The sequence below is a fragment of the Dermacentor silvarum genome, chromosome 1 (genome assembly GCF_013339745.2).
Source record: "Dermacentor silvarum isolate Dsil-2018 chromosome 1, BIME_Dsil_1.4, whole genome shotgun sequence".
Taxonomy (NCBI): domain Eukaryota; kingdom Metazoa; phylum Arthropoda; class Arachnida; order Ixodida; family Ixodidae; genus Dermacentor; species Dermacentor silvarum.
In genome coordinates, this window is record NC_051154.1 from 173964069 (window position 1) to 173988202 (window position 24134).

The following is a 24134-nucleotide window of genomic DNA, read 5'->3' on the forward strand; positions in this document are numbered from 1 at the left end:
ACTCTGCAATCTTGTGGTGGCAGATTCTCCCCTATTGTTTACATTTCTAGCGAAACCACGCCGCGTTGCGCGCAACCGGGCTGCTCGGGCGCACGTGCTCCGCAGCGATCCTAAACCGAAAGATGAAACACTACAGGTGGGTAAGCAGGCATTGAGAATGCCGATGTTGAGGGCAGCAAAATGAAGCACATACATATTCTGCGTAAAACGCCACCGGCACACCTGTGTAGGTGTGTACGACCCTCGAAAGCGCTCTCCTAAAACGAGCTCGGGCTGTCGCGAGTACTGCGAGAAACAAGTAACAGTTGAGCAACATCTGTCTTAATATGCACAAAAGTGTTACTGAACACAAAGTTCTAAAGCCAGGATTATGCCTTCTTGCATTACATTCTACGTGATCATCGTTACTTATTATCACCTGCTGTCAAAAGCAGGAATACTGCACGACTGTCACTGACCTGTAAGACGTGCATTGTACATATTCTGAAACACAGTGGTTTCGGTCTACAATGGCAAGTTAGTATGATTCCGCCGAAGAGGGCAGAATTTCCCGCAGTTGTTATTAGTCCGTGGCCATTGCCCTGGCGCGGTACATTGCGTACACCGTTGCATGCGCATTCATCTCACGCGTTTGAGTTCCTTCAGTCCCACCTGGCCACAGCAACATCCGGGAGAGCACGATCCAGATAAAACAGCGGAACAAAACATAGATACTAACACAAATCTACCCACACTACACCTTTGCCACAGTACGAAACCTACGGCGTAACACGTGTGAGCGCACACACCATAACAAAGCCGCCATTGTGCCACGTCACCATGGCCGCTACAGCGCAAAAATCGGGAAAAAATAAAGAGAAATACCATGACTACGTCACTTTCTCCACACTTTTCTCCTAGGGCGTGGTGGGGGTAGGACCTCTCCTCAGTTTTTTCCTTCGTCCATGATCACCAAAAAAAAAAATTCCTGGCTAGGACACTGTCCATAGTCGACAAGATGGAAGACCTATGTCCGAGAACATGTTCTTGAGACCAAATGGTCTCAGACATCGCAGCTGCATAAAGCAATCAAAACGCTGTAGCGATCTTGCGATTTGTGAAGTCAGCTGGAATGTGTGACCGTCATGAGACTGCGCTGAACATTGTGATTTTTTGGCGAGTAGACATTAAATGTACTCTTATTTCCTATTTTCACATCTTTCCCGCTCCCACAAAGCAGGCTAACAAATCAGCTTTCATCGTGGCTATCCTTCCAGCCTAATTTTCTTATCGCCCTTTCACTCGTTGACCTATAAGTACCTGCGTAAACAGATATATTGTCGTTATGTACGTAAAACAGTGCCATTCAACGAAATACGCTTGTTTATTCCACAAAAGAGGGGAGAACAATATGCTGCACATTAAGTTGAGTACATGTATTACTTATGCAATGAATGCCCCCAGCGCGTGTACGGAATGGTTGAAAACTTTTTTTCCCTTCCATTGTCTGCTCCGTTGACTTCCCTTTGCATTTCATCTAAACGGATGTTTATGTGTGATGGGCAGCTTCCCGTAGAATATTACTGCTTTCTGCTACGAACAATAAAAGGTGCTCGAGTCGCAATCCCGATGGCCCGGGTTACTGCCGATCGTGAGGCGCAAGTCAGAACGTGCTCATGCAACCCAGGTACCCGTAATCAAAATGATAAGTTGTGAGATGTAGGAAAGATGCAGGCCACTCAAGGGCGCGCGTCATCGCCGCAGATGCATCCGGTTGGTACGCGGAACTCGCCACTGTGCAGCCTCCGCGTGCGCTGGTCATAAAGTGCCAGCATTCGGATCTCGTACAACTGCACGCAGGACTTCGGTGGCTTGGCGCGGCACGGGCTGTTTTCAGCGCTGCAAGAGCACAAAGAAAGAGGAAGAGAGAACAACGTATAATACGCAGCGTTTGTCGAGCCTCTCCTCTTTTCTCCCAGAGAAAGAGAGAGAGAAAGAAAATTCACCGACGATTACGCTACTTCCTAATCCGAAATTTGAGCGCAGCTCTAATACGTGTTTTCATTTCGCGATATATTGGCTGACGCGGACAATCAGTGTCGTGCGGCACGTTGTAAACGTAGCGAAGTGTGGCGCGACTGCCTCTCTAATCGGGAGATCGCGAGAGGCAGCGCGTGGGTGACGCGTGGGCACGATTAACAGCAGCCACCGCCGACAGACCTCTGCTCATGCAACGCTTTGTTTTCATATATGGTATCAGTGGAGGCGCTTGCCGCTTGCCTTATCGATGGCGTCATCGGTGAACTGACGACGCGCGCTACTCTGGCGCCATCTCGTGGTGATCGTCGCTGCAGAACACGTCTTGTGCGGCACTCCGCTTTTATACTCACCCTTTCGCCATACTCTGGTGAAAGGGTGACAACATGCACCACACAAACACCATGCACCACACCAAAACTACAAGTCGTTTTGAACTTACCAAAGTGGCAACGACGAGCAACTTATCAAGATGTGGTACCAGTCCAGTTAAAACTCTGTTAAGTCATACATGTCCTTCAAATGACCAATCATTTGAGCATACTGACATTTCGACGAGGCAATGGGTTCAGCGTTTCGGCCCAACATGCGTGTATGCGTGTCTTCCATAAGCTATGTAGTCTAATTAGGAAAGGCATATCAAATGGCACGTCTTCTCAGTGGGGTGCAATCAATTATCGGATGGTATGCTGATTCAAAATGAAGTCTATCTTAAGAGTCCTTTGAAGCACACCCCAAAATAATATTGCATCCTTACAACTTATGAAGCAAAGCTGTATAGCTTCGGGTTTATCGCAATGGCGACAATTCACAATTCACCGATAAGACTTGATAAGGGTCGGATCGAGTCCGATAAGGTTGATAACACCCGATAAGGGTTTATAAAGGTTTATACTGGTCGGATCAAGTTTCATAAGATTGATAATGACACCGGGCTACGTGAAGATGAGCAAATGTCACAATGCTTACGCATACTTCGACAACTGCAGTGTAGTTTCTGCCGTAAATTTTTTGTGTGTTCTTATCAAGGTCGTCCCACTTCAAAATTTAAAATAAACGTATTAGAATGTATAAATGACGTCAATCATATTTCTAGGCACTCTACATATGCCAAGCCATAACGTAAAACCTTCATCTGCAGACAAATAAAGTCAATAAGGAAGCAACCATAGTTTTTGCATAGTTTACGGATATTGCGGTTTGAAAGATGTATATTTCAAAGGAGCAGGGGAAGGAAAGAAAACGTTACCTATCATGCATTCTTGTTTAGGTCTGCCACATAAGCTGCAAAACACACGTGCAGAGCGTTCGAAGTTTTCAGAAAAATGTTTCTCGCTAACACGAAAGCAGGAAAGCAGGAAACATTGTCCGATATCTATATATGAAAACAACGGGTTGTCTCACAATTTTAATTCAAGCTAATAAAACAGCTGCACCGATTGAGAAGAATTGTTAAAATGGTGGTCATTTCTTACGCGTATTTTTTCCTGTAACAGCGAGCAGTGAATACATGTCATAGTAGAAGTGAGGCCGGTAAGTTTTGTGCTTTATGGGAAACGTGTCAGCACAGATGCACGCTTTTCGCTGACAGTTGCTTCGGTTATCACTGTCAGTAATTAACCATGCCGATGACCAAAAGGTCTAGCAGCTGCTTTCTATAGTCATGAAATCAATCTGCCCTTTCAGTCTTGCTTACGCATTCTCGGCCGCCCAAGACACATTCCGATGGGGCGTAAAGCAAGAACACTCGTGTACCTAGTGCAATTTCAGGTGGTCCGAATTATTCCGGAACCCTCTAGTGTGTTGCCTGGATTATCCAAGGTGTTGCTTTGAGACGTTAAACGCAATCAATGGAATCAAATCTTTTCACACAGACGGAAAATTACAGGAGCTCCGTTCGAAGCGCCGTACCGACCGTCGTATAGCGATTAGCCCACCAATGAACGTGGTAAACACTATCCCGACTTGTTTTTCTGTACTCTGCGGTGTAGACTTTTAAACTTTCGGAAACACGCATAGTCGTACTTCGTCCTCAAGGACGAGCTTAAATAGGCTGTCCAATCCACTCATGTTCTCCTTAGTGTCCTCAGAAGGGAGCTCTTACCTCGTACGACTACGTACCTGCATCTGTTCAAAAGCAGTTCCTGGCCAAAGCCGTCGATGTTGACAATGGTCTTCCACTCTCCGAGCTCGTCCCTGCCTTTGAGGGGCCGCACAGGCCGCACGGAGCTGGGGCAGTGGGCGGTCGGACTCCGCACCGCGCCTTGTCCTCTGCCGCCGGCCTCCTGGGCCGCTTTCAAATGGCTGAAGACCCGCTTGAACTCGGCGTCTTCCCGGAGCGCCATTGTGATCTCATTCCTGCGCAGAGGTGGTTGCATCACGCACGTATACGTCTGCATAGTCTGTTGGCGAAGAGCTAGTTTCCGCAACACCAATGTGTGTACCTGAACCTGTGAGCTGCCCTGCTCACCATTTATAACACGAAAATGTTTAAGTGGCAACAGTGGCACAGTCTGCGTGGGAAGAGTAGCAAAGAGAGAGAGAGAAAAAAAAGGGCAAGGAAAGGCGGGGAGGTTAACCAACCGTAAAGCCTCTCTATGCACGTTTTCGCCGACCAGGTGGTGGCGCTTGGATGGAGGGGTTTTAACCAGACGTACGTCCGGTTTGCTGCCCAGCGCTGGGTGAAGAGAGGATATAGGGACATAACGCAAGAAAGCGTCGAAGAGAGAGAGAGAGAGAGAGCACTAGTATGCGCGCACATTTCAAGGCGCACAACAAGTCCACAAACTGTCGTAAGACATGTCGACGTCAAGTACTGCAACAACGCCTTCGTAACAAGGGGCATCATGCATGCTATGACCCACCATGGTTATACTGCGTAATTGGCAGAGGAACATTCCATTGCTTTTATTTGTGCAAATTCACTTAAAGAGCGATATTCGCACATACATCAGGTGCGACGAGCATCATCCGGTAAAAAACAGCCACGGAGGAATAAGAATAAGACTACTAAGCTTGAAGTCCGCTCTAAATTTACGATTTTGCTCGCGCCTACCGGTGCACTGTGCAAGAAAGTAGAAATTACAATTTTAGGTAGGAAAAAAAAGGGCCTTTCAGAATTTTGCAAGTTCAGGTTCATCTACCATTCAAGGTTATGTTAGCATAATATTAGCGTTGCTGCTTTAGAGAAACAGCCACCCGCTCTCACTCACCGGCCAGCATCGCTCGAACGGTCCCTGTGGAAAGGCTAAAATTGTCCAGTAGTTACGAAAACAGAAGGAAGGCACCAATGGGCGATCATTGTGTGTGCTCTGGACCCTTTTGTGCCTTTTGTGCGCTCCTTGTTCGAGCCTGTCAACAGAGACCGCCGCAGTACTTTTTTTTTTTTTTTGAATAGCAATTGTAAAACAACCCTCACTAATTTCAGCAGAAGGCCTGCGCCTCTTAGCTGCATCCGAACATGCAGCACTGGACGGCTACTGCAAGCTGCAACAGCTCACTGTACAGCTACAGTTTAGTTTATGTAACGCCGTTAAAAAGAAATCATAGCCGATGTTCGCTACCTCTGAGTGGTTAGAAACATTCGCTGAAATTGGTCAAATTTCTTCAGGACGTTAGTGTTTAATTAGTTTTCTGTTATTGTAGAAATTGCAATGCAACAAGAGCGATTTCCTTGTGCATCATCGTATGAAGTTGGCAGATAAGCGCATATATACTATACCGTACCGTTGGCTTAAAGTACACTACGAAATTTAGTAAGCTCGAATGTATTGCCTAGCAGAAATGCAGAATTCAAGGCTATGATCAGAATATGCTAATAATATGTTTCAACAGACATATATTCACTGAAAATAAACCGCGATACCACCGTTTCTAAAGTACACATACTTCACTTAAATTTAGGCTCTCTGATTCGTTTGTTGTTCAAGGTGCTTGCTACGGGCGGGGTTAGCTTGGAAGACTTGGCTGGCAATTGCTCTGCCCTGTGAGTATATTTGCGACATTCAGAAACATGTTACAACGTGCCCGTAAGATGAGTGCTTTATGGTCCGAAACTGCATTCGAGGATTCGACAGAACACCATTGGGTCAGGCAAAAGCTTCATTAGTAACTGCCCAATGCCAAAATCACCCATTGATGTGTCGGGATCTTTATAAATCCTTCTCCGCCCCCCATCCCCTCCCTTTGGCGAGTTTTTTAATGGTGGACCAAAATGTATCCAGGAATGCAACTGTGGACTCGTATATTTTTTTATTGGAGATCATTTCATTATCAAATAACACGAAAATTTTCAAGTGTAGTGGAAGACAAGAAAAGGTGGTGTGATTTGAAGGATTGCTTCCTGTGCTGATCGAGAAGGCAAGAAAATGTAAAATAGCTCCACAGGTGCACTCACTGGGTCCTCCTTAGACTATCTAAGGCATACAAACACCGCGTGCCATCCTTTAAAATCTAAAGTGTAGTTTTTTTCTGAACAAGCATAGTTAACGCTTGTAGCAGACGCAACTTTCCAAATATTGACCCAGACTAATATTTGGCCCGGAGACTTATATTCGCAATACAAGTAAGATCTCGTCTTTCACTCTATAGAAAAGTTTACACCGTTTGGGACATATCTGCTCAGCAAACAATAATCGTCGTCTGTCTTTCTCGCGTTTGTTTTCTCAATAACTCTGCGTTCGCTACTTTTCTGTAAAAAAAATGCTATGTCACGCTGATAACTCACATGTCGTTTGTGACCTATAGGTACCGGGCGCGCAACGTTAAAGAAAGGAAAGGCATGCAATATAGATGACCATTATTTATCCGTTTCTTTTTTTTTTTTAATTTGCCTGCGCACCCCTTCACTATCATAAATGTTTTCATCATACCAAAAGGGGAATGTACTTTTACAAATTTCGTCTTAGTTTATAAGAAGTGCAAGTTTTTTTGTTGACTATTCACTATGGTTGTGCTTTTAAGGTACGCTTGAACACATTTCAATGAAATAACCTACCTAGAAGACAATGGAAGGCATTACGTCGGTTCTCATGTTTCCGTGCCTTTCAATTCGTCTGATCTCTCATCCCGTTGCCCTGCACATCCAGTTTCATAATGAAGCTCGAAGATGAAAAGAAACTTCAGGCCATTTCTGTATGTCATAAAGATTAAAATATAAGGCACATAATGAATTTAGCGTGACCTCCTTTTCTTATCATGTATGCTTAGTACTTAAATGTGCATTCTTGTACAATCTGTAGATAACTTAATTATCCAACGATTGTGAAATTCAAGGCAGCCACAACTCTATCACAGACTAGTGCCCAAATATAGCATGCCTAACAATTGGTAACGCCAAGAAATTCCGGAATACGATAACAAAAAATGTCACAGTTTCGCCCTAAGGGCGAAGCAATGAATGCGATAGCAACACAGCAATGTCATACGAAGTAAGGTGAGCGGCTTTGATAGCAATATGAATTGTAGTAAACATAAGCTGATTAATGTTGAATTCCAATGGTAGATCCAGATCAAGTATTTCTGCTCTGTGTGGAGCAAGTCTATTCCAATGGCAGAATGGGAGCGTGAGTTGTGTGTTCCAATGGCAGATTGGGACCAGCCGCCGATTCCGGATCGCTCTGTGGAGCAAAAATATCTGCTCCGCCGAAATCGGGAGATTTCACCGGAAGTCCGCGTGACGTATTTCCTTCACCCGCCTCTGCTTCCTGTCATGGTCGCCTGTTTCCGGTCGCGGGCAGTAGACATGGAAAACATGGACCGCATGGATGTTGCGACGCGCCGTGCGCTTTTGTTCATGCTACTAGATAGTGACAGCTCCGACTCGGACACAGTCCAGTGATGATTCTACCGACACCGACAGTGAATGTGACGCTGCTGTGTGTCAACGGGCGTTTGATGTGATGTTTCGCCTGCCTTCAAAGAGGCCTAAAGTGATTGGGTTCGTCGAGGATGTCGTTCGGCGATACTCGGACGACGAGGTACCGTACAGCCCAAGGTGGTACAAGCGCGTCAACGCGTGCGATGCTCGCGCGAAATACCAGAAGGAAAACAAACCCAGAGAATGCTGGGACGATGCACATGAATGGATGGATGCTAGTAAGCATCTCCTTTGAAGCGGTGTGGTGGGCTGAGCCACCAAGTTGTTGTTCTCCTCTCTATTTTACCTCTAGTTCAGCGCCCTCTCAATTCATTTCCGTGTACTAAGTGCCCCCGCGGGAGCGCATGCATTCCATTCGCAGATTTGGTGCGAGCTGGTTGGGAGCGATCTGAGTCGGAGCGACGCGCTCCGTTCGTGATCTGGCCGAGCGCTCGCGATCTGCCATTGGAATTCAACATAAGTAAGCAGGTGTGCTGCGGCGTAAGTAGACCGACATGAAGAGAGACTCGATGACCACGAGAAGGCGCGTGTGAAACGGTGGTGTTGATGAGAAGCGCTTCCCGTGGGCAGCGCGTGCGAAGGGACACACCTGTAGCGCTGCACTGCCGATCCGGGCAGCATTGCATGTGTAGCGTGCGTTGGAAAATGTGGCCCGACTATTACTAACTGAATGAACAAGCGTGGTGTGAGCGCGCACAAACAAACATGAATAGATCACACTGAATGACTGCAGACAACGACTGTCAAAACGCTGGCAGCAAGTGCATACGCCGCAGCGGGCGAAGGTAAAGCTTTAGGCGAAGGTGCGTGCGGTCTATCGCTTCAACGGAAACTGAGCGGCAAATGCACAGCGCATAGAAAGGTCAGAGCCGTGTGGAGATAAGAGACGGTGCGGGCGAGCGACGAGCGCGGTTGTTGGCAATAAAGCCCCTATATATAAAAAGTAGCGACAGTCTCCTCCTCCGCCATCCCTCCTCCTCGTTTCTCCTCGCTTTCGCGCTCCTTTTTCGACCGTTGCGCCGCCTACACCGCTTGAAACACGTGCACTTGTTGATCTTTCACCGCTGATCAGATTCGACGATCGCCGACTGTGTTCGTCGCTATCGTCGTGCTCCTCGCCACTCGGTAGACGCTTCTCGGGCGAAAATGGCGATGGAGCGTGATCGTAAACAAACGCAGCCAGCGCCCGGGGGCTCGACGGTCCACGTGATGCCATTAGGCCAATACCGACGCGGCGTCGGCCTCGGACAGGGTGTGCGAGGAGGCGGCGGCATTCTTCAAAGCGTGACGCTACTTTTATTGCGATAGCAATTATATGGACACTCAAAAGCAGATTTCTGCCGTCGGCGTCGCCGTCGCCGTCGCCGTGAGGTTCCGTATGACGTCAATGGAGATGAAATCGTCGCCGCGCGCCGAACGCTGTATGTGCGAGTGAAAGGGCGCGAGGGACGCGCGCTTTCACGGGGAGTGAACGCACGGCGGAGAACAAACGCGCGTTCTGCGCTGTGCTCCCTTAAGGGCTGCAGAAGTAGGCGTCTCTTTCCTCCTCTACAATCACCATATATGTAGAGCAAACGTGCCTTCTTCCGACGCGCGACAGGCCGTGGGGGAGGGGGGGGGAGGGAAGGGAGGCGACGTTTAGCTGCGGCACCAAGTGCTTATATTTATATCGGAGGCTCCGGCAACAGTCACCAACGCCGCACGCATTTTGAGCGAACGCGGGCAAAACGCCGACGGCGTCGACAACAGTTCTGCGTGTTGCCGGTACTGCTGCATGTCCAAGTTTATACAGCTGATAAAGCTGCTATCATTACTCCGTATAGCTCTCTTCAAATTTGCTATCGCAATTGATGCTTCGCCTTTCAGGTGAAACTGCGACCACTTTATTTATATATAGGGGCTTTAGTTGGCAAAGTAGAAGTGCGCCCCCCCCCCCCCCCGCTCCCTCCGGCGCTGACTTCCCGCTTCCTCGCTTGCGCGTGGGAGATTGAGTGCGTTCGCACTCCGTGATAGCGCGCGTCCCCGCACGCTTCCGCTCGGGCATACGGCGCGCGGCGAAGATTTTATCTATGCGGAACCTCACGGCGACGGCGACGCCGACGGCAGAAATCCGGTTGAAGTGTCCATATAATTGCTATCGCAATAATATAAAGAAAAAGTGCATCTAATACATTTGTGAATCCAAACATATATACCTTATACACATGGTAACGTACTTGTACGCTCTCCAAAGATAAAAAATTTACCTAAGAACGGTTTTATAAGGATCACGTATCTGTCAGAACATGCAAGCCTGTTCCGAGTATTCGACCTATAACTGAAACCTGGCAACGTGAAGTATTACACTCACGTCGGGTAAAATGGGTCAACTAAGCAGAAGGGCAGCGTGTCCTTTTCACTGCAGGACGCCAGAGTAGTGGATCCATGGCCAGTCGCTTTGGCTTCCGTAGAGTTTGCGTTTTTTTCAATGAAATCGGATGAAATGCGCGTCTCGCGGTGTCCCGACGTCTTGGACGCCCTCTTGGCCCTTGGCGTTTCGTTCGCTGGCTTGGTTTTCACCTGCATCGTCGACGCGGAAGCCTTATATGGGTATTCCTGTTCGGAACTGTATCCCCGTGGACTGGAGTCAGGCTGGCTGTAGCTTCCACCATCCTCGTACGATCCGGTACTGGACTCGTAACGCCCGGGTGCTCGATTTCCCTTCGGTGGGTACGTCTGGTAGGAGCCAGGAGTGGAGCGGCTAGGCTGCTGCGCGGTGGAGGGATACACGTGGACTACGGCGTTCGCCCTGTTGCCGCCTGCGTCGTAGAACCGCTCAGTGCCACCTCGGGTCAAGTTGTCAGGCACCGGAGGGTCGGCGATCATCTTGTTGAGGAAGCTGACGTCGCTGCTGACGAGCGTGTCGAGCGAGCTAGGCACTTCTTTGAACGTGCTGAATCTGCCGTGAGCCAGGTCCGCGTGGAATTTGTCGTTGGGGATGTCGAAGTGGAACTCCAGGGTGGGCTTGGAAGAGCGTTCGTCGCTTCGTCCACCCCCTTGCGCGGAGCCCGTCGGTTGCGGCTCGAGACGAGCCTGTGAGACGCCGAGAAAGCCGGTACGAGGTATCTCAACGTCTCGGCGGCCGGGATAGGCGGACGCAGCAGGAAATTGAGGTTCGAGCCGTGGCCTTCGTTCCGATGGTGGAGGCAACCTGGATGGGTAACTTTCGTAGTATCGTCGGCCTTCACCAGCGTCGAACGTGGGCAGCGAACTATCATGGCGTTCATCACTGCTGTCGAAGACGGCCTTTCTTGGGAGATTCTGCTTGACTGTGTCTCGAGTTTCTTCGTTCTGTTCGCCGGTGCTGTCGTCCGCTTCCGAACTGGCATCATTCTTTCCGGTGAATCGTGGTTCCTGGTAGGAGATTTTTTCTGCAGGGTCTACAGTCGCATCTTTGTCTTCCCGATTTTCAGAGTCTGCATTCCGATAATTTGCTGGAAGCTTGATTGGTACTGGGAGGAACTCGTAGTCAACACCCGGAATAGGGATCGACTGTAGGCTGTAGAGGTCTTTGACAAACTCTGGAGTGTTGCGCTGAGCGTTAGGACTTTTATTAGGACTGTCGTAGTCACGGTAGCGCACGCTGGGTAAAACGTCCTCGCTCTCTGAATCCGAGGACAGAACGAAGCTGGGTGTGAAGACCACGGTCAGCAGAAGTACTACGCTGGCCTGTAAACGAAATTTGGATTATGAAAAATTCTGGCTGCGTCGGTTGAAAATTCAACACTCAACATGACAAGCATTGATGCAGAGTACAAGTTCCCGGACTTAGCTGGGTTGTTGGACTGGCTGAAACGTTTTTTTTTTTTCTACTAGCCTACCTGTGACACCTTGTATAAGCATTTCTTGGTTTAAAAAGGGGAACGTTTATTCAAAAGCAGGGCAGACATGTTGGCTTGAAGCACATTCTCCTCGCTAGCCACTAGGCCCAAAGAGCCGAGCATGAAATAAAATGTATCCCGTGTGACGATGACAAGACAGGATCGAGGCACAGTAATATCGACGGGCCTAATCAAAGTCTGGTGTTCATTGCTGTGCTGCTTAGCAAACAAAGTAAGGTGTGGATTGCCTTGAACGATTTACAAAATTTGCATACCGGAGCCACTGCAGAGCTGTTGTCGCATTTCCGGGTGTGCACAAATGCTATCTCGAGTTAACGAAGTAGAGTAACTGAAGGAAGCAGTGTCCTGATCCAAGGTGAAGGACAACAGTATGTGAAAACAGCTATTGATGGCTGTCTGAAGCCCTGGGTTCCGTCACAACGTGGTAACATCACGTCGAAACATCCTTCTAACTCTCATGCGGAATGTGATACGGGATAATGGGCAGTCTGCTCTAGCTCATTAAAAATCAGTTGTCTGATTTTCAATGCATTCCTTTGGAGTAACGTACACTTTTCTCGCACGCAATCCTTTACATTCAAGTCATCGTGCGTATGTTAACTTAGCTGAACGCATATTCATAAGTTAGCAAGATTTCGTAGATAAAAATTTGTGGCCAACACGTTCCGAAACAAATACAAAAACATTATACTGCATCTTCTACTATCATGTCCGCTAACCGTCTGCAGAAACTTCTGGGTCCGTACTCATAAAAACATTATTACGTCAGAAGTGTCCGTAAAAACAGATGCTAACCGATCGTAATGTTGGACATATTATCGAAAGCGGCCGGCCAATGGAAAGCAGCACTTACAAACGAAATGCTTTGTGAATTCGGCCCCGGTTTCTGTGCTGTATAAAGCCTGAACCTTTAAAAGCTGCTTTGCTTATTATGCTGTTGCTTTTATTCACCTGCGTTCATAAATGCTCAAGCTATCAAATCAGCACGTACCGTTAAAAAAAAGTGTTGGATGCTGCACTAATGCATTTCTGTAGTGGCATTCTAAACATTACTCTAGAGATTCATATAATTATGCATGCTTCTCACGCGCGGTGAAGGCAGCAGTTCGTAGATAACACGAGCACGCCGAGGCCTTAAAACTAGCCACTAAACACCAAATTAGCAACAGTATGCCATACCTGTACCGCAGCACCTGTATTTTGAGCAACGAACACTCGAAAACCACCAAATTAACAGCAGTATGCAGAATACGTGCCCCCGTAGCACCTGTATTTAGAACAAAAGGCACTCTAAAACCACCAAATTAACACCAGTATGCAGAATGCGTTCCGTCGCAGCACCTGTATTTAGAGCAATTAACACTATTTATAACATGCTGTGTTTGCGCAGCAGACATGTCCACAAATTTTCCCTACGTAAAACACCTCCGATTGTTCCAGAAGGCTAAATAGGACGGTTCGCACACGATGTGGAGTAACCGCTCACATAAGTACTAAACTATCCTGCGCTACGGGAACTACTGCCGCGTAAAGAATTTCGTAAAGCCGCTTACATAAGCCGCTTACATGAGCCTCTGGAACTACAGCCAAGGAGAGCAAGAAAATATAGTACCTGTTGCAATACAGAAAGAGGCACGCACTGTCTTTGTCGAAAGCAGGCAGACCACAGTACGCATAACCAGAACCGTTGCCGAGTCTGGTAAAACGCCCGTTTCTTCCCTGGAGTTCCTATGAGTTGTAAAGTGAAAACTCGAGCGTTCGAATCGAGTTTAACTGCTGAACTGCAGGGTAAATACTGGAAAACATAAAGAAGGACCAGACACAATCCACCAATGTATAGTTATGGAAGTGCACACCGTGGCAGTGCCTGCTTTCGCCATAAACTATACGCACGGCCCTGAGAAAGTAGAAGAAAAGAAAGGAGAAGCTGGCATTTTGCAGAGCTGCAGACTAAATAGTGCTTCCTTCATGTGAGTGAGTAAACTTTATTGCGGAGACCAAGCTGCTAATGCCCGAATGTGGGCGGCCACCCTATTCCAGGTAGCCGTGGCCCTGTGCTGATAGCCTATAGACCTGTTCACCAGCCGTAGCTGGTCCTCAGGTCTCGGGCTTGTGAGCTGGGCCTCCCACTAGTATTCTGTTGGTGCTTGGATGAGCGTTGTCCGCGGGTTGTTTTTGGTGTATTGCAAAATTGGCAGCCTCTTGTATATGTTGAGGGGTACATCGCGTGTAGAGTGCCGTGGAGGTAATTTCCCGTGTGAAGTCGGCGTATAGTATGACGGCTTCTTCTCTGTTAAGCTTGTAGTGTAGTGGTGGATTTTCCCGCCTGTTCTTCCTGTAATGTTCTAGAATGTTGTAGTATTTGCTTTGTACCATTTCGTCTTGGTCTGACGGTAGACGATGTCCTGTTGAGGTTGCCCGGCGTATATGTTCTCGGGCGGCGGCATAGGCCGCTTCGTATTCCACCAAGGATTCGTGTCCCGGGGTCCAGACAATGTACAGGGGTCGTAAAAAGTTTCCAGGCCACAGGTTGCGCGAACACGTTGACTCTCAAGCAAGTGGCGCAGCCCCTGGAGTAATTTTGGCCGTCGGAAGCTGTGGGTGGCGATAAACAGTGCCCCTTACCCTCTTCAAGAAGCCTTGGGGCACTTAAAATCCGATACATGAAGCGCCACAGGGTACGAAGTCAACGTGTTTGCGCAAGCTGTGGATTGGAAACTTTTGACGACCCCTGTACATTTCAGGGATGCCTTGTTTCTTGATGATTCTGAGTGCGGTGTTGCTAATTCTTCCTGCCAGAAAATGGCGACAGGCTGCCTGCGAGTCTGTGACGACGATAACCGGCACGTCCCATCAGCAGGTCCATATGGCCATTGCTATGGCGACCTGTTAGGCTACCTCAATGTCCCCTATAGCAATTAATGATGCAGCTGCTATCTTTACTTTCTGTTTGCTGGTTACGCAGGTAACCTATCCCCATGTCTTTTATCTGGTGCCGTCCATGTACCTTATTTGTGCCTTGGTGCTTTCTTTAGCATTTTTGTAGCGCGGTGGCTCTCGCTTGTCTTCTCTCTTCCTTGTATTGCGGGTGCATGTTTCTTGATATGGGTGCTTCGTGTATCCTTGCTCTCAGAGTCGGGAGTACACGTTAGGGAATGTTCTGTTGTGTTGTTCTTCGAGAAAGTATCGAAGTCTTCTGAGGAGAGTTATACCAGCAGTGGTAAGTTTTAGTATTTCGATTTGGTTCGCCTTGTGAGCCTGCGCCAATTCTTTCCAGCTATTATGTACTCCTAGTTTCAGCAGTTTTTCTGTCGACGTGATGGGTGGTAGTCCTGTTGCCAATTTGTATGTCTTTCTTATTAGTATGTTCCACTTGTCTCTTTCACTATTTCACTATTCTTCATATCTAAGTACGTTGTACAGTAGGCAGTGGCGTAGCCAGAAATTTTGTCCGGGAAAGGGGGGGGGGGGGGGGGGGCTCACGTTGCAGCGTGGCCTCCTCCTCATATAATTGGTTCAGGGATCAATGCATGAATAATAACTGCATTGCCATTGCCAATGCCATTGTATATTAGATGCTGCAAACGAATTATTGAACGCTACGCACTGTCAAGTACACTATGTATTTTTACATAAAAGAATATATTCGTATGTCCCAAAATTGGGGCAGAAATGCCTGATATCAATGCGCACACGTTTTCTTTTGTCTATTTAATAGGTAAAGAAAATATGACACGAACTTTAGAACTATATTAGTTCGATACCAGCAAAGCAGCAGTGCATGCAGCTGATATGAAAAACGTAAAGGCCATGAAATGAACAAGTTGAGGACACATATTTTGATTAATCTTTGTCGTTCAAGAACCTTGTTTACATTTTTGTACATACAGGGTGTTTCATTTTAGCTGCACCAAATTTTTAAAAATTGCCTGTGGCAGATAGCACAATTATAATCCTTGATCTAAACTACTCGATGAGGCGGCCATTACTTCCACGAGAAATCAAAATGCCTATTGAGTAATTAGCATAATTACGCTAGTTAACTTCTTAATTAATGATTTTACGGCACATCTTTCAATCTACGAATTATAGTCGCTGAGTTCGCAAGGCGTATCACTTGGAACGAATTTTAAGGACTGAACCAGTTTCGATATATTAATTTTTAACGTGTCCGACAAAATGTATGGGCGTTCCAGTTAACTTTTTGAGGAGGACGCTGTTTTATGCATTGAAGCACAAAGTTAACTGGAACGCCCATGCATTTCGTCGGACACTTTGAAAATTATTACCTCGAAACTGGTTCAGTCCTGAGAATTCGTTCCAAGGGGATACGCCTTGCGAACTCAGCGGCTATAATTCGTAGATTGAAAGATGTGCCGTAAAATCATTAATTAAAAAGTTACTTAGCGTAATTATGCTAATTACTCAATTAGGCATTTTGATTTCTCGTGAAAGTGTTGGTCGCCTCATCGCGTAGTTTAGATCAAGGATTATAATTGTGCTATCTGCCACAGGCTATTTTTAAAGATTTGGTGCAGCTAAAATGAAACACCCTGTATAGAACGGCCAGGAATAAACCTCAATGACGCTGTCCTTCGCTGCAATAGATTGCGTAGGAGCAGCTGTTGCCGATATGGTATTGTAATTACACCGAGATTATAGTCGCAACAGTGAGTACATATAAAAAGCAGGAGTTCTGCAAAATATACAATAAAAATGCGAAGATAGAATGGAATATAAAAATGCGAAAATACAACTTGATAAATGGCAAAAAAAGTGTCGCTCGAAACAAAGTTCACTGCTTGTATACACAAAACCTCGCAACAAGATATTTAAATATACGTATAAGTATCCAATAAATCTACGTATTTAAGCAAACGTCACTGTATATAATGCGTCAAACAAGACAAATAAACACGTTGCGCAGTCAGAGATAGTAAACTTCACGCATATATAGAAAGACAGACGATGCAGACAAGAACAAAACTATGATCGCAGAAATCGTGATATGTACTCGGGCCATGCGGCGGTCGCGACAGCACCATATGGGTAGAATGATAGAGGAATAATGCAGAAATCAGTACGAAAATGTGTAACTTACCTGCCTGCAGAGCGGCAACAATTATTCTGCACCCAAAATCAAAGAAGGGTATTGCTTCAGTTCAAAAAAGAAGTAAAAGCAGGTAGCTAAAAAGGAAAGAAAAGAACAAACGAAAGCAACAGATGATGCGGCAAGTTGAACTACCCAATATCCGAGTGTGTTTGTTGGGAAACGCCGCGTGTGCCGGGCTTTCAATGAGCAAGGTCGGTCAAAATTGGTTATTGATGTCCTCATAATTTTCGTATTCGCATGATCATTTTGATCATGATGCTAACTGTTAGAATAAACGGCAAAATTTTCTGCGGTTTTAAAAGCTAATGAACAGTCATACGTTTTCATAATTACGAGTTCATGGACCTGAAGGAACAGAGCTTTTTACGTGCATTGATTTTTGCTGCTTCGCTATCTGAAGGACAAACTTTACTCGGCGGGGAAGTTTAGCGAAGCGGTCAATGACTTCGGACACGTTGATGCCGACATTTCTGTGGGCGTATAGAAGCGCCAGCCTAACCATGCGTTCCTCAGACATTGTAGAGCGCAGGTAGTTTTTTAGTAATCTCATGTTAAGAAATATTCTCTCTGCGCTGGCAGTGGTCACTGGAAAGGTGACTAGAATCTGCAGCAGTTTGTACACATTTACAAAAAACCTGCAGTCACAATGAGAGAGGGCATCTATTCCGGTGCTAAAACCTAAAAACACTCCTCCGATGTCATTCGCATCCTTGTTTAGGTACCTTGCACAAACAGTAAGCTGTTCGATTCCAGCAAACTCCGTCGCGTCACCAGCAAGTATGGAGAATCAGCCTGCAGCGTTTACTTTTGCATCTAGGCTTTCTTTGATAATTTCACCACAAATTTCTATTTTTGGTTTTGTACATCTGGGCTTAAATACGAGGCATTACTGGGGCAACTTTCCAAATGGTTCCTCAGACATGTATCTCCACAATCAGCTCGCATGCGAAGAAGCGCTCTGAAAATACCAGTATTTCCTGCGGAGGCTTTGCTTAAATCCATAGGACCACTGTCCCTATGGCCACGGAAAACCAGACCTTGCCGCCCGCGAAAAAGAACTGTCTCAATAAAGGCGGTTAACTTTCTTCAGTTTTCTCTTATTTTCCTTTCCTGCCCGGGTCCAGCTGATCGATCACATTGGGCGCGCTTCCTGAAACTGTTTAGAAAAAATTATCAGCTGCCAGCTGACAGTCACGTAGTATTTAGTATTTGCGTGTGTGTGGAAGATTGCGAGCGCGTGCTTCTATTTCTGGAACGGCCTGGACACGAGGACGCGCATGTTGGCCCAAGTTTATAAGAACATTAAACCCATAAAGTTCCAGAATTGAAAATCTAAAGCACGCCTTTGGAAATGGCAGTGCACCTTTCGCGTCAAAAGTTTATGAGAACTTTATACCCATCAAGTTTCGGAATTGAAATCCATGCACTCCTTAGATTCCGCGGCCGCTGCGAGATGCCGCAACGCGCCCGCTCGCTATCGAAAAGCCCTTGAAACTGTGTGCTCGGATGGGGCTCCCTGCTTGTGTGACTCCAGGTGCAAGGGCGTTGCCACGAAATCCAGCCCGAGTTCGCAATATTCGTGCCGAAAAGTCTTTTCGAGCGTGAAAAAGACATTGTAGATAAAATCCAGGATGATTCCCGGCGCCGGTGGTTGTTTTGTTCGGCGGTGCATCGCAGCCCTAAAAACTTTCGGGGGGGGGGGGGGGGGGGGGGGCTGAAGCCCTGTCAGCCCCGCCCCCCCCTGGCTACGCCTCTGACCGTAGGTGATTCTGCTGATGACTAATGCTTGTATGAGTTTTAGGGTGTCTTGTTATTTTATTCAATATCTTCTATTTGTGACCCTCTTTACCAGTTGTGGAACGTGCGTGATCGTTTCTTGAAGTCGGTGTACTGCGGCAAGCCCCGCTCCATCCTTCTGGAAGACTAATCCAAGGATACGAAGTGTATTAACCTTTCGGATGTGGATTGCGTTCAGCGGTACATCAGGATCTAGTGTCTCTTGTGGAAGGTGCCCTCTTGTTCTCTTTCTCAGATTCAGTAGTTCCGATTTCTCAGAGGCACATGATAGTCCACAAGCCCCCAGGTACCTTTCAGTTCTCTCTGCTGCCTCCTGTAAGGCTTCTTGCTGTCTTCCCGTTGATTTCCCAAGCGTCCATATGGTTAAGTCATCTGCATACAGGGCATGTCGAATTCCCTCTACTTTACCGAGAACGATCGGTAGGGTGCTCAATGCCAGGTTGAAAAGCAGAGGTGAAATTACCGAGGTCAGAGAGGAAAATTAAGAGGTGAAAATCAAATTCCCAGCCAAAGGTGCTTCCTTCATCTTTAGAAAAACAAGGAAATCGCGTTTTTCATTGGGAGCTCAACAATGACAAAAAAAAAAGCATGACGAACACATTTTACAGGCTTGTCGTGTTCTGCGTACACTTTGATAGCCTGAAACATATGTAGCATCTATGCCTCAGTTTGTAATAAGGAACAAAACATCCAAGCCGCCCTTTGGCAAAAGTGGGCACTGCAACGGTCGTTGTGTCCTTCCCTAATCTGAACAGCTCTCTGGCTCGCTCTGAAAGCTTAGCAGTACAGATGATGTGCCACGGAGATCGACTGCGAGGAGAAATCCAGTGTTCTCGATGCTGCGAATATAATAAAAGTCGACTATAGTCATCGCGAGCATAAACCTAGTTCATGGTTGCTTCTTTTACTGACGATTCTTACCGTATTTGCCAGCGAGGCTGTCGAGCTTGAAGACTGTCGTTTTGAACGACCTAAAGTTTGAGGCTTTTCTCCACAGTGAGCAAATTTCAATTCAGGCTACATGAGCAAGGAACAGTACAAAATTTGGGCAAGTTTGCCAAAACTCAATTCATAAGGAATGTTTGCCATTGGCCGGGTGCCTTCGCTAATGTGTATGTTCACCATCACGATTGGCCGTCGCATGTTCTTACGAACGACGTACCGTAGCGTATGGACTCCTTTGTGAATTAGACCCTTCGTTATCCATTGTACTGTAAGGGCCAGCCAACCCACAGACTAGCTTCTCGATGCCTTAATTTGTAGAAAAGAAACGGAGAAGCCTTGATGCCCTTCCCTCGGACCTCTTCCAGCACTGTACACTCTTATAGCATATAAACATGTAACGTGAAAAAGAAATACCTGCTTTAACGTTTTCGATTTTAAACACTCAATAGCTATATTGACTTCATGCATATCTAGTTTTCAGAAAGGGTTTCGATATAAATCGACCTCCTTGATCTCAAGCATTTCAGAGATAAAGCCCGAGGCTTCAGCCCCTTTGATTCATCACCTACCAATATTCCGAGTGGGCCTCGTGCAACGACCGATTGCAACTCATCTTTCACTACCCCAAAATCAACGTTCAAATAGATACGGGACTCTCAGACGACTCTTTCAGCCGTTTATTATTGCAAATATTTTAGTCAGTAGGCGAACGTCCTGATCGAGCTCGCAATGGTTCACCCAAAGGATCACCCTTCAGTGTGCTCAGAACATGCATGCGTCGTATATAGGTAACGTTCTACATTTCAATCACATTTCGCCATTGAGAGTGGCGCGTAGAAAGGTGAATGGGAGAGCCGTTCATTCCGCATATATAATTATCGACTTGTCGATGCTGCAGACAGCGACGGCATGTCATATGTATGTGCCGTGGGCAAGAACAGAGAACCATAAGCCGCTAAAGGGCAGAGCCAGGGGCGTAGCCAGGGGGGGGGGGGGGGGGGGGGACTGATGGGGCTTCAGCCCCCCCCCCACTCGAAATTTTTTCGGGCTGCCATGCACCGCCGAACCAAACAACCACCGGCGCCGGGAATCATTCTGGATTTTGTCTACAGTGTCTCTTTCACGCTCGAAAAGACATTTCGGCGCGAACATTGAGTACTCGGGATGGATTTCGTGGGAACGCCCACGTACCTGGAGTCACAAAACGCAAGGAGCCCCATCCGAGCACAAAGTTGCAAGGGCTTTTCGATAGCGTGCGGGCGCATCGCGGCATCACGCAGCGGCCGCGGAATCTAAGGAGTGCATGGATTTCAATTCCGAAACTTTATGGGTATAAAGTTCTCATAAACTTTTGACACGAAAGGTGCACTGAAATTTCCAAAGGCGTGCTTTAGATTTTCAATTCTGGAACTTTGTGGGTTTAATGTTCTTATAAACTTGGGCCAACATGCGCGTCCTCGTGTCCAAGCCATTCCAGAAATAGAAGCACGCGCTGGCAATCTTCCACACACACGCAAATACTAAATACTACGTGACTGTCAGCTGGCAGCTGATATATTTCTCTAAACATTTTCAGGAAGCGCGCCCAATGTGATCGATCAGCTGGACCCGGGCAGGCAAAGTAAAATAAGAGAAAACTGAAGAAAGTTAACCGCCTTTATTGAGACAGTTCTTTTTCGCGGGCGGCAAGGTCTGGTTTTCCGTGGCCATAGGGACAGTGGTCCTATGGATTTAAGCAAAGCCTCCGCAGGAAACAATGGTATTTTCAGAGCGCTTCTTCGCATGCGAGCTAATTGTGGAGATACATGTCTGAAGAACCATTTGGAAAGTTGCCCCAGTAATGCCTCGTATTTAAGCCCAGATGTACAAAACCAAATTATAGAAATTTGTGGTGAAATTATCAAAGAAAGCCTAGATGCAAAAGTAAACGCTGCAGGCTGATTCTCCATACTTGCTGGTGACGCGACGGAGTTTGCTAGAATCGAACAGCTTACTGTTTGTGCAAGGTACCTAAACAAGGATGCGAATGACATTGGAGGAGTGTTTTTAGGTTTTAGCACCGGAATAGATGCCCTCTCTCATTGTGACTGCAGGTTTTTTGTAAATGTGTACAAACTGCTGCAGATTCTAGTCACCTTTCCAGTGACCACTGCCAGCGCAGAGAGAATATTTCTTAACATGAGATTACTAAAAAACTACTTGCGCCCTACAATGTCTGAGCAACGCATGGTTAGGCTGGCGCTTCTATACACCCACAGAGATGTCGGCATCAACGTGTCCGGACTCCGAAGTCATTGACCGCTTCGCTAAACTTCCCCGCCGAGAGAAGTTTGTCCTTTAGATAGCGAAGCAGCAAAAATCAATGCAATTAAAAAGCTCTGTTCCTTCAGGTCCATGAACTCGTAATTATGAAAACGTATGACTGTTCATTAGCTTTTCAACCGCAGACATTTTTGCCGTTTATTCTAACAGTTAGCATCATGATCAAAATGATCATGCGAATACGAAAATTACGAGGACGTCAATAACCAATTTTGACCGACCTTGCTCATTGAAAGTCCAGCACACGCGGCGTTTCCCAACAAACACACTTGGATATTGGGTAGTTCAACTTGCCGCATCATCTGTGGCTTTCGTTTGTTCTTTTCTTTCCTTTTTAGCTACCTGCTCTTACTTCTTTTTGAACTGAAGCAATACCCTTCTTTGATTTTGGGTGCAGAATAATTGTTGCCGCTCTGCAGGCAGGTAAGTTACACATTTTCGTACTTATTTCTGCATTATTCCTCTATTATTCTACCCATATGGTGCTGTCGCGACCGCCGCATGGCCCGAGCACATATCACGATTTCTGCGACCATAGTTTTGTTCTTGCCTGGATCGTCTGTCTTTCTATATATGCGTGAAGTTTACTATCTCTGACTGCGCAACGTGTTTATTTGTCTTGTTTGACGCATTATATTCAGTGACGTTTGCTTAAATACGTAGATTTATTGGAGACTTATGCGTATACTTAAATATCTTGTTGCGAGGTTTTGTGCATACAAGCTGTGAATTTTGTTTCCAGCGACACTTGTTTTGCCCTTTATCTTTGCATTTGTATATTCCATTGTATCTTCGCATTTTTTTGTATATTTTGCAGAACTCCTGCTTTTTATATGTACTCACTGTTGCGACTATAATCTGGGTGTAATTACAATACACTATCGGCAACAGCTGCTCCTGCGCAATCCATTGCAACGAAGGACAGCGTCATTGAGGTTTTTCTCTGGCCGTTCCATATGTACAAAAATCCAAACAAGGTTCTTGAATAACAAAGATTCATCAAAATATTTGTCCTCAACTTGTTCATTTTATGGCCTTTACGTTTTTCATATCAGCTGCATGCACTGTTTTGCTGGTTTCGAACTGATATAGTTCGATAGTTCGCATGATATTTTCTTTACTTATTAAATAGACAAAAAAAAATCCCGGAAGCATTGATATCAGTTATTTCTGCCACAGTTTGTGGGACGTACGAATATATTCATTTACGAAAAAAATACATATTCCACTTGTCTTGACAGCGCGTAGCATTCAATAATTCATGTGCAGCATCTAATATATAATGGCATTGGCAATGCAGTTATTATTCCTGTATTTGATCCCTCGAGGCCGCGCTGCAACGTCCCCCCCCCCCCCCCCCCCCCCCCGAACCAAATTTCTGGCTACGCCACCGGGTAGAGCGTATACCACACACAGAGAGATCAGACGGCAGTGCGGGGTGCACGCTCGAAACTGTAACCAAGCAGAAGCGTCACTGACCGGGTAAGGCCACAATGGTCCGTAAGCTAGGCTTCAGAAGCGGACCTTCCTTGAGGCACACTAAGCCTGAATTTAAAGGGATTCCCTACGCTTCTAAACGACCAGTGCCGCACTGAGCGCATTAGCAGTAAGGGGGCACTCACCATTGGAGACAGCAAACTGTTCCCGGCCCACTCCAAAAGAGTGCGTCCGGCTTTTCCCTGTATGCTGGTCAATATACGAAATCCGCCTCGTTCCAGGAGCCAATCGCAGAAGCGGGCTCTTTCATTCCAGCTAACAAAAAAAAAAAAAAAAATCTGGACCGTTAGCACCTCCCTCGCCACATTTCCTGGTGTTCCTTAGACTGAGCATTTGCTCTTAGTTTTCAGGGCAGCCGAGATGGCACCAATTCCTGCTAACGGGGTAAAGAGGCACGTGATCCTGTTTTGTGTGTTCTGCGGAGCAGAGAGCGGAGCCGTACACCGTTGTCGCCACCTACCACCGCCGCCGCCTTCACGCTTGAATGCATGCCTTCAGGCTCTAGCAAAGCGTGACTCGTGTAACCGCCCTGGAGATGCGCGGCCCGTGGACCGCTTTGTACCAACCGAAGCCAAGAGAGGAAACGAACGGCCTTTTTTAAGGAGTTCCCGCGGCCGTGCATAGCTGCGGTCGTTCCGCGCGGCTTTCTCTTGTCGCCTGTCTTCACCAGCACACAGTTCCTGGG

At 46.7% G+C, this 24134-nt stretch overlaps 1 protein-coding gene across 1 annotated transcript; it reads right to left on the reverse strand.

Annotated features, from left to right (window-relative positions):
• Nucleotides 1-1351: 1351 nt before the first annotated feature.
• LOC119435477 (uncharacterized) lies at nucleotides 1352-23875 on the reverse strand. The gene is made up of 4 exons (XM_037702351.2): nucleotides 23575-23875; nucleotides 10245-11602; nucleotides 4138-4374; nucleotides 1352-1878 (listed from the first exon to the last, which is right to left on the reverse strand). Exons 1-4 carry the CDS (start codon nucleotides 23575-23577, stop codon nucleotides 1719-1721), a joined length of 1758 nt encoding a protein of 585 aa, XP_037558279.1. The 5' UTR covers nucleotides 23578-23875; the 3' UTR covers nucleotides 1352-1718.
• Nucleotides 23876-24134: the final 259 nt, after the last annotated feature.

Bases quoted from the DNA above. Each gene is read 5' to 3' on its own strand.
- LOC119435477 (XM_037702351.2), bottom strand. The intron at 4,375-10,244 runs GTGAGTGTAATA...ACCTCTGCGCAG, and splicing joins GTTGACCCATTTTACCCGAC to GAATGAGATCACAATGGCGC. The intron at 1,879-4,137 runs GTACGTAGTCGT...GTGCTCTTGCAG, and splicing joins CTGCTTTTGAACAGATGCAG to CGCTGAAAACAGCCCGTGCC.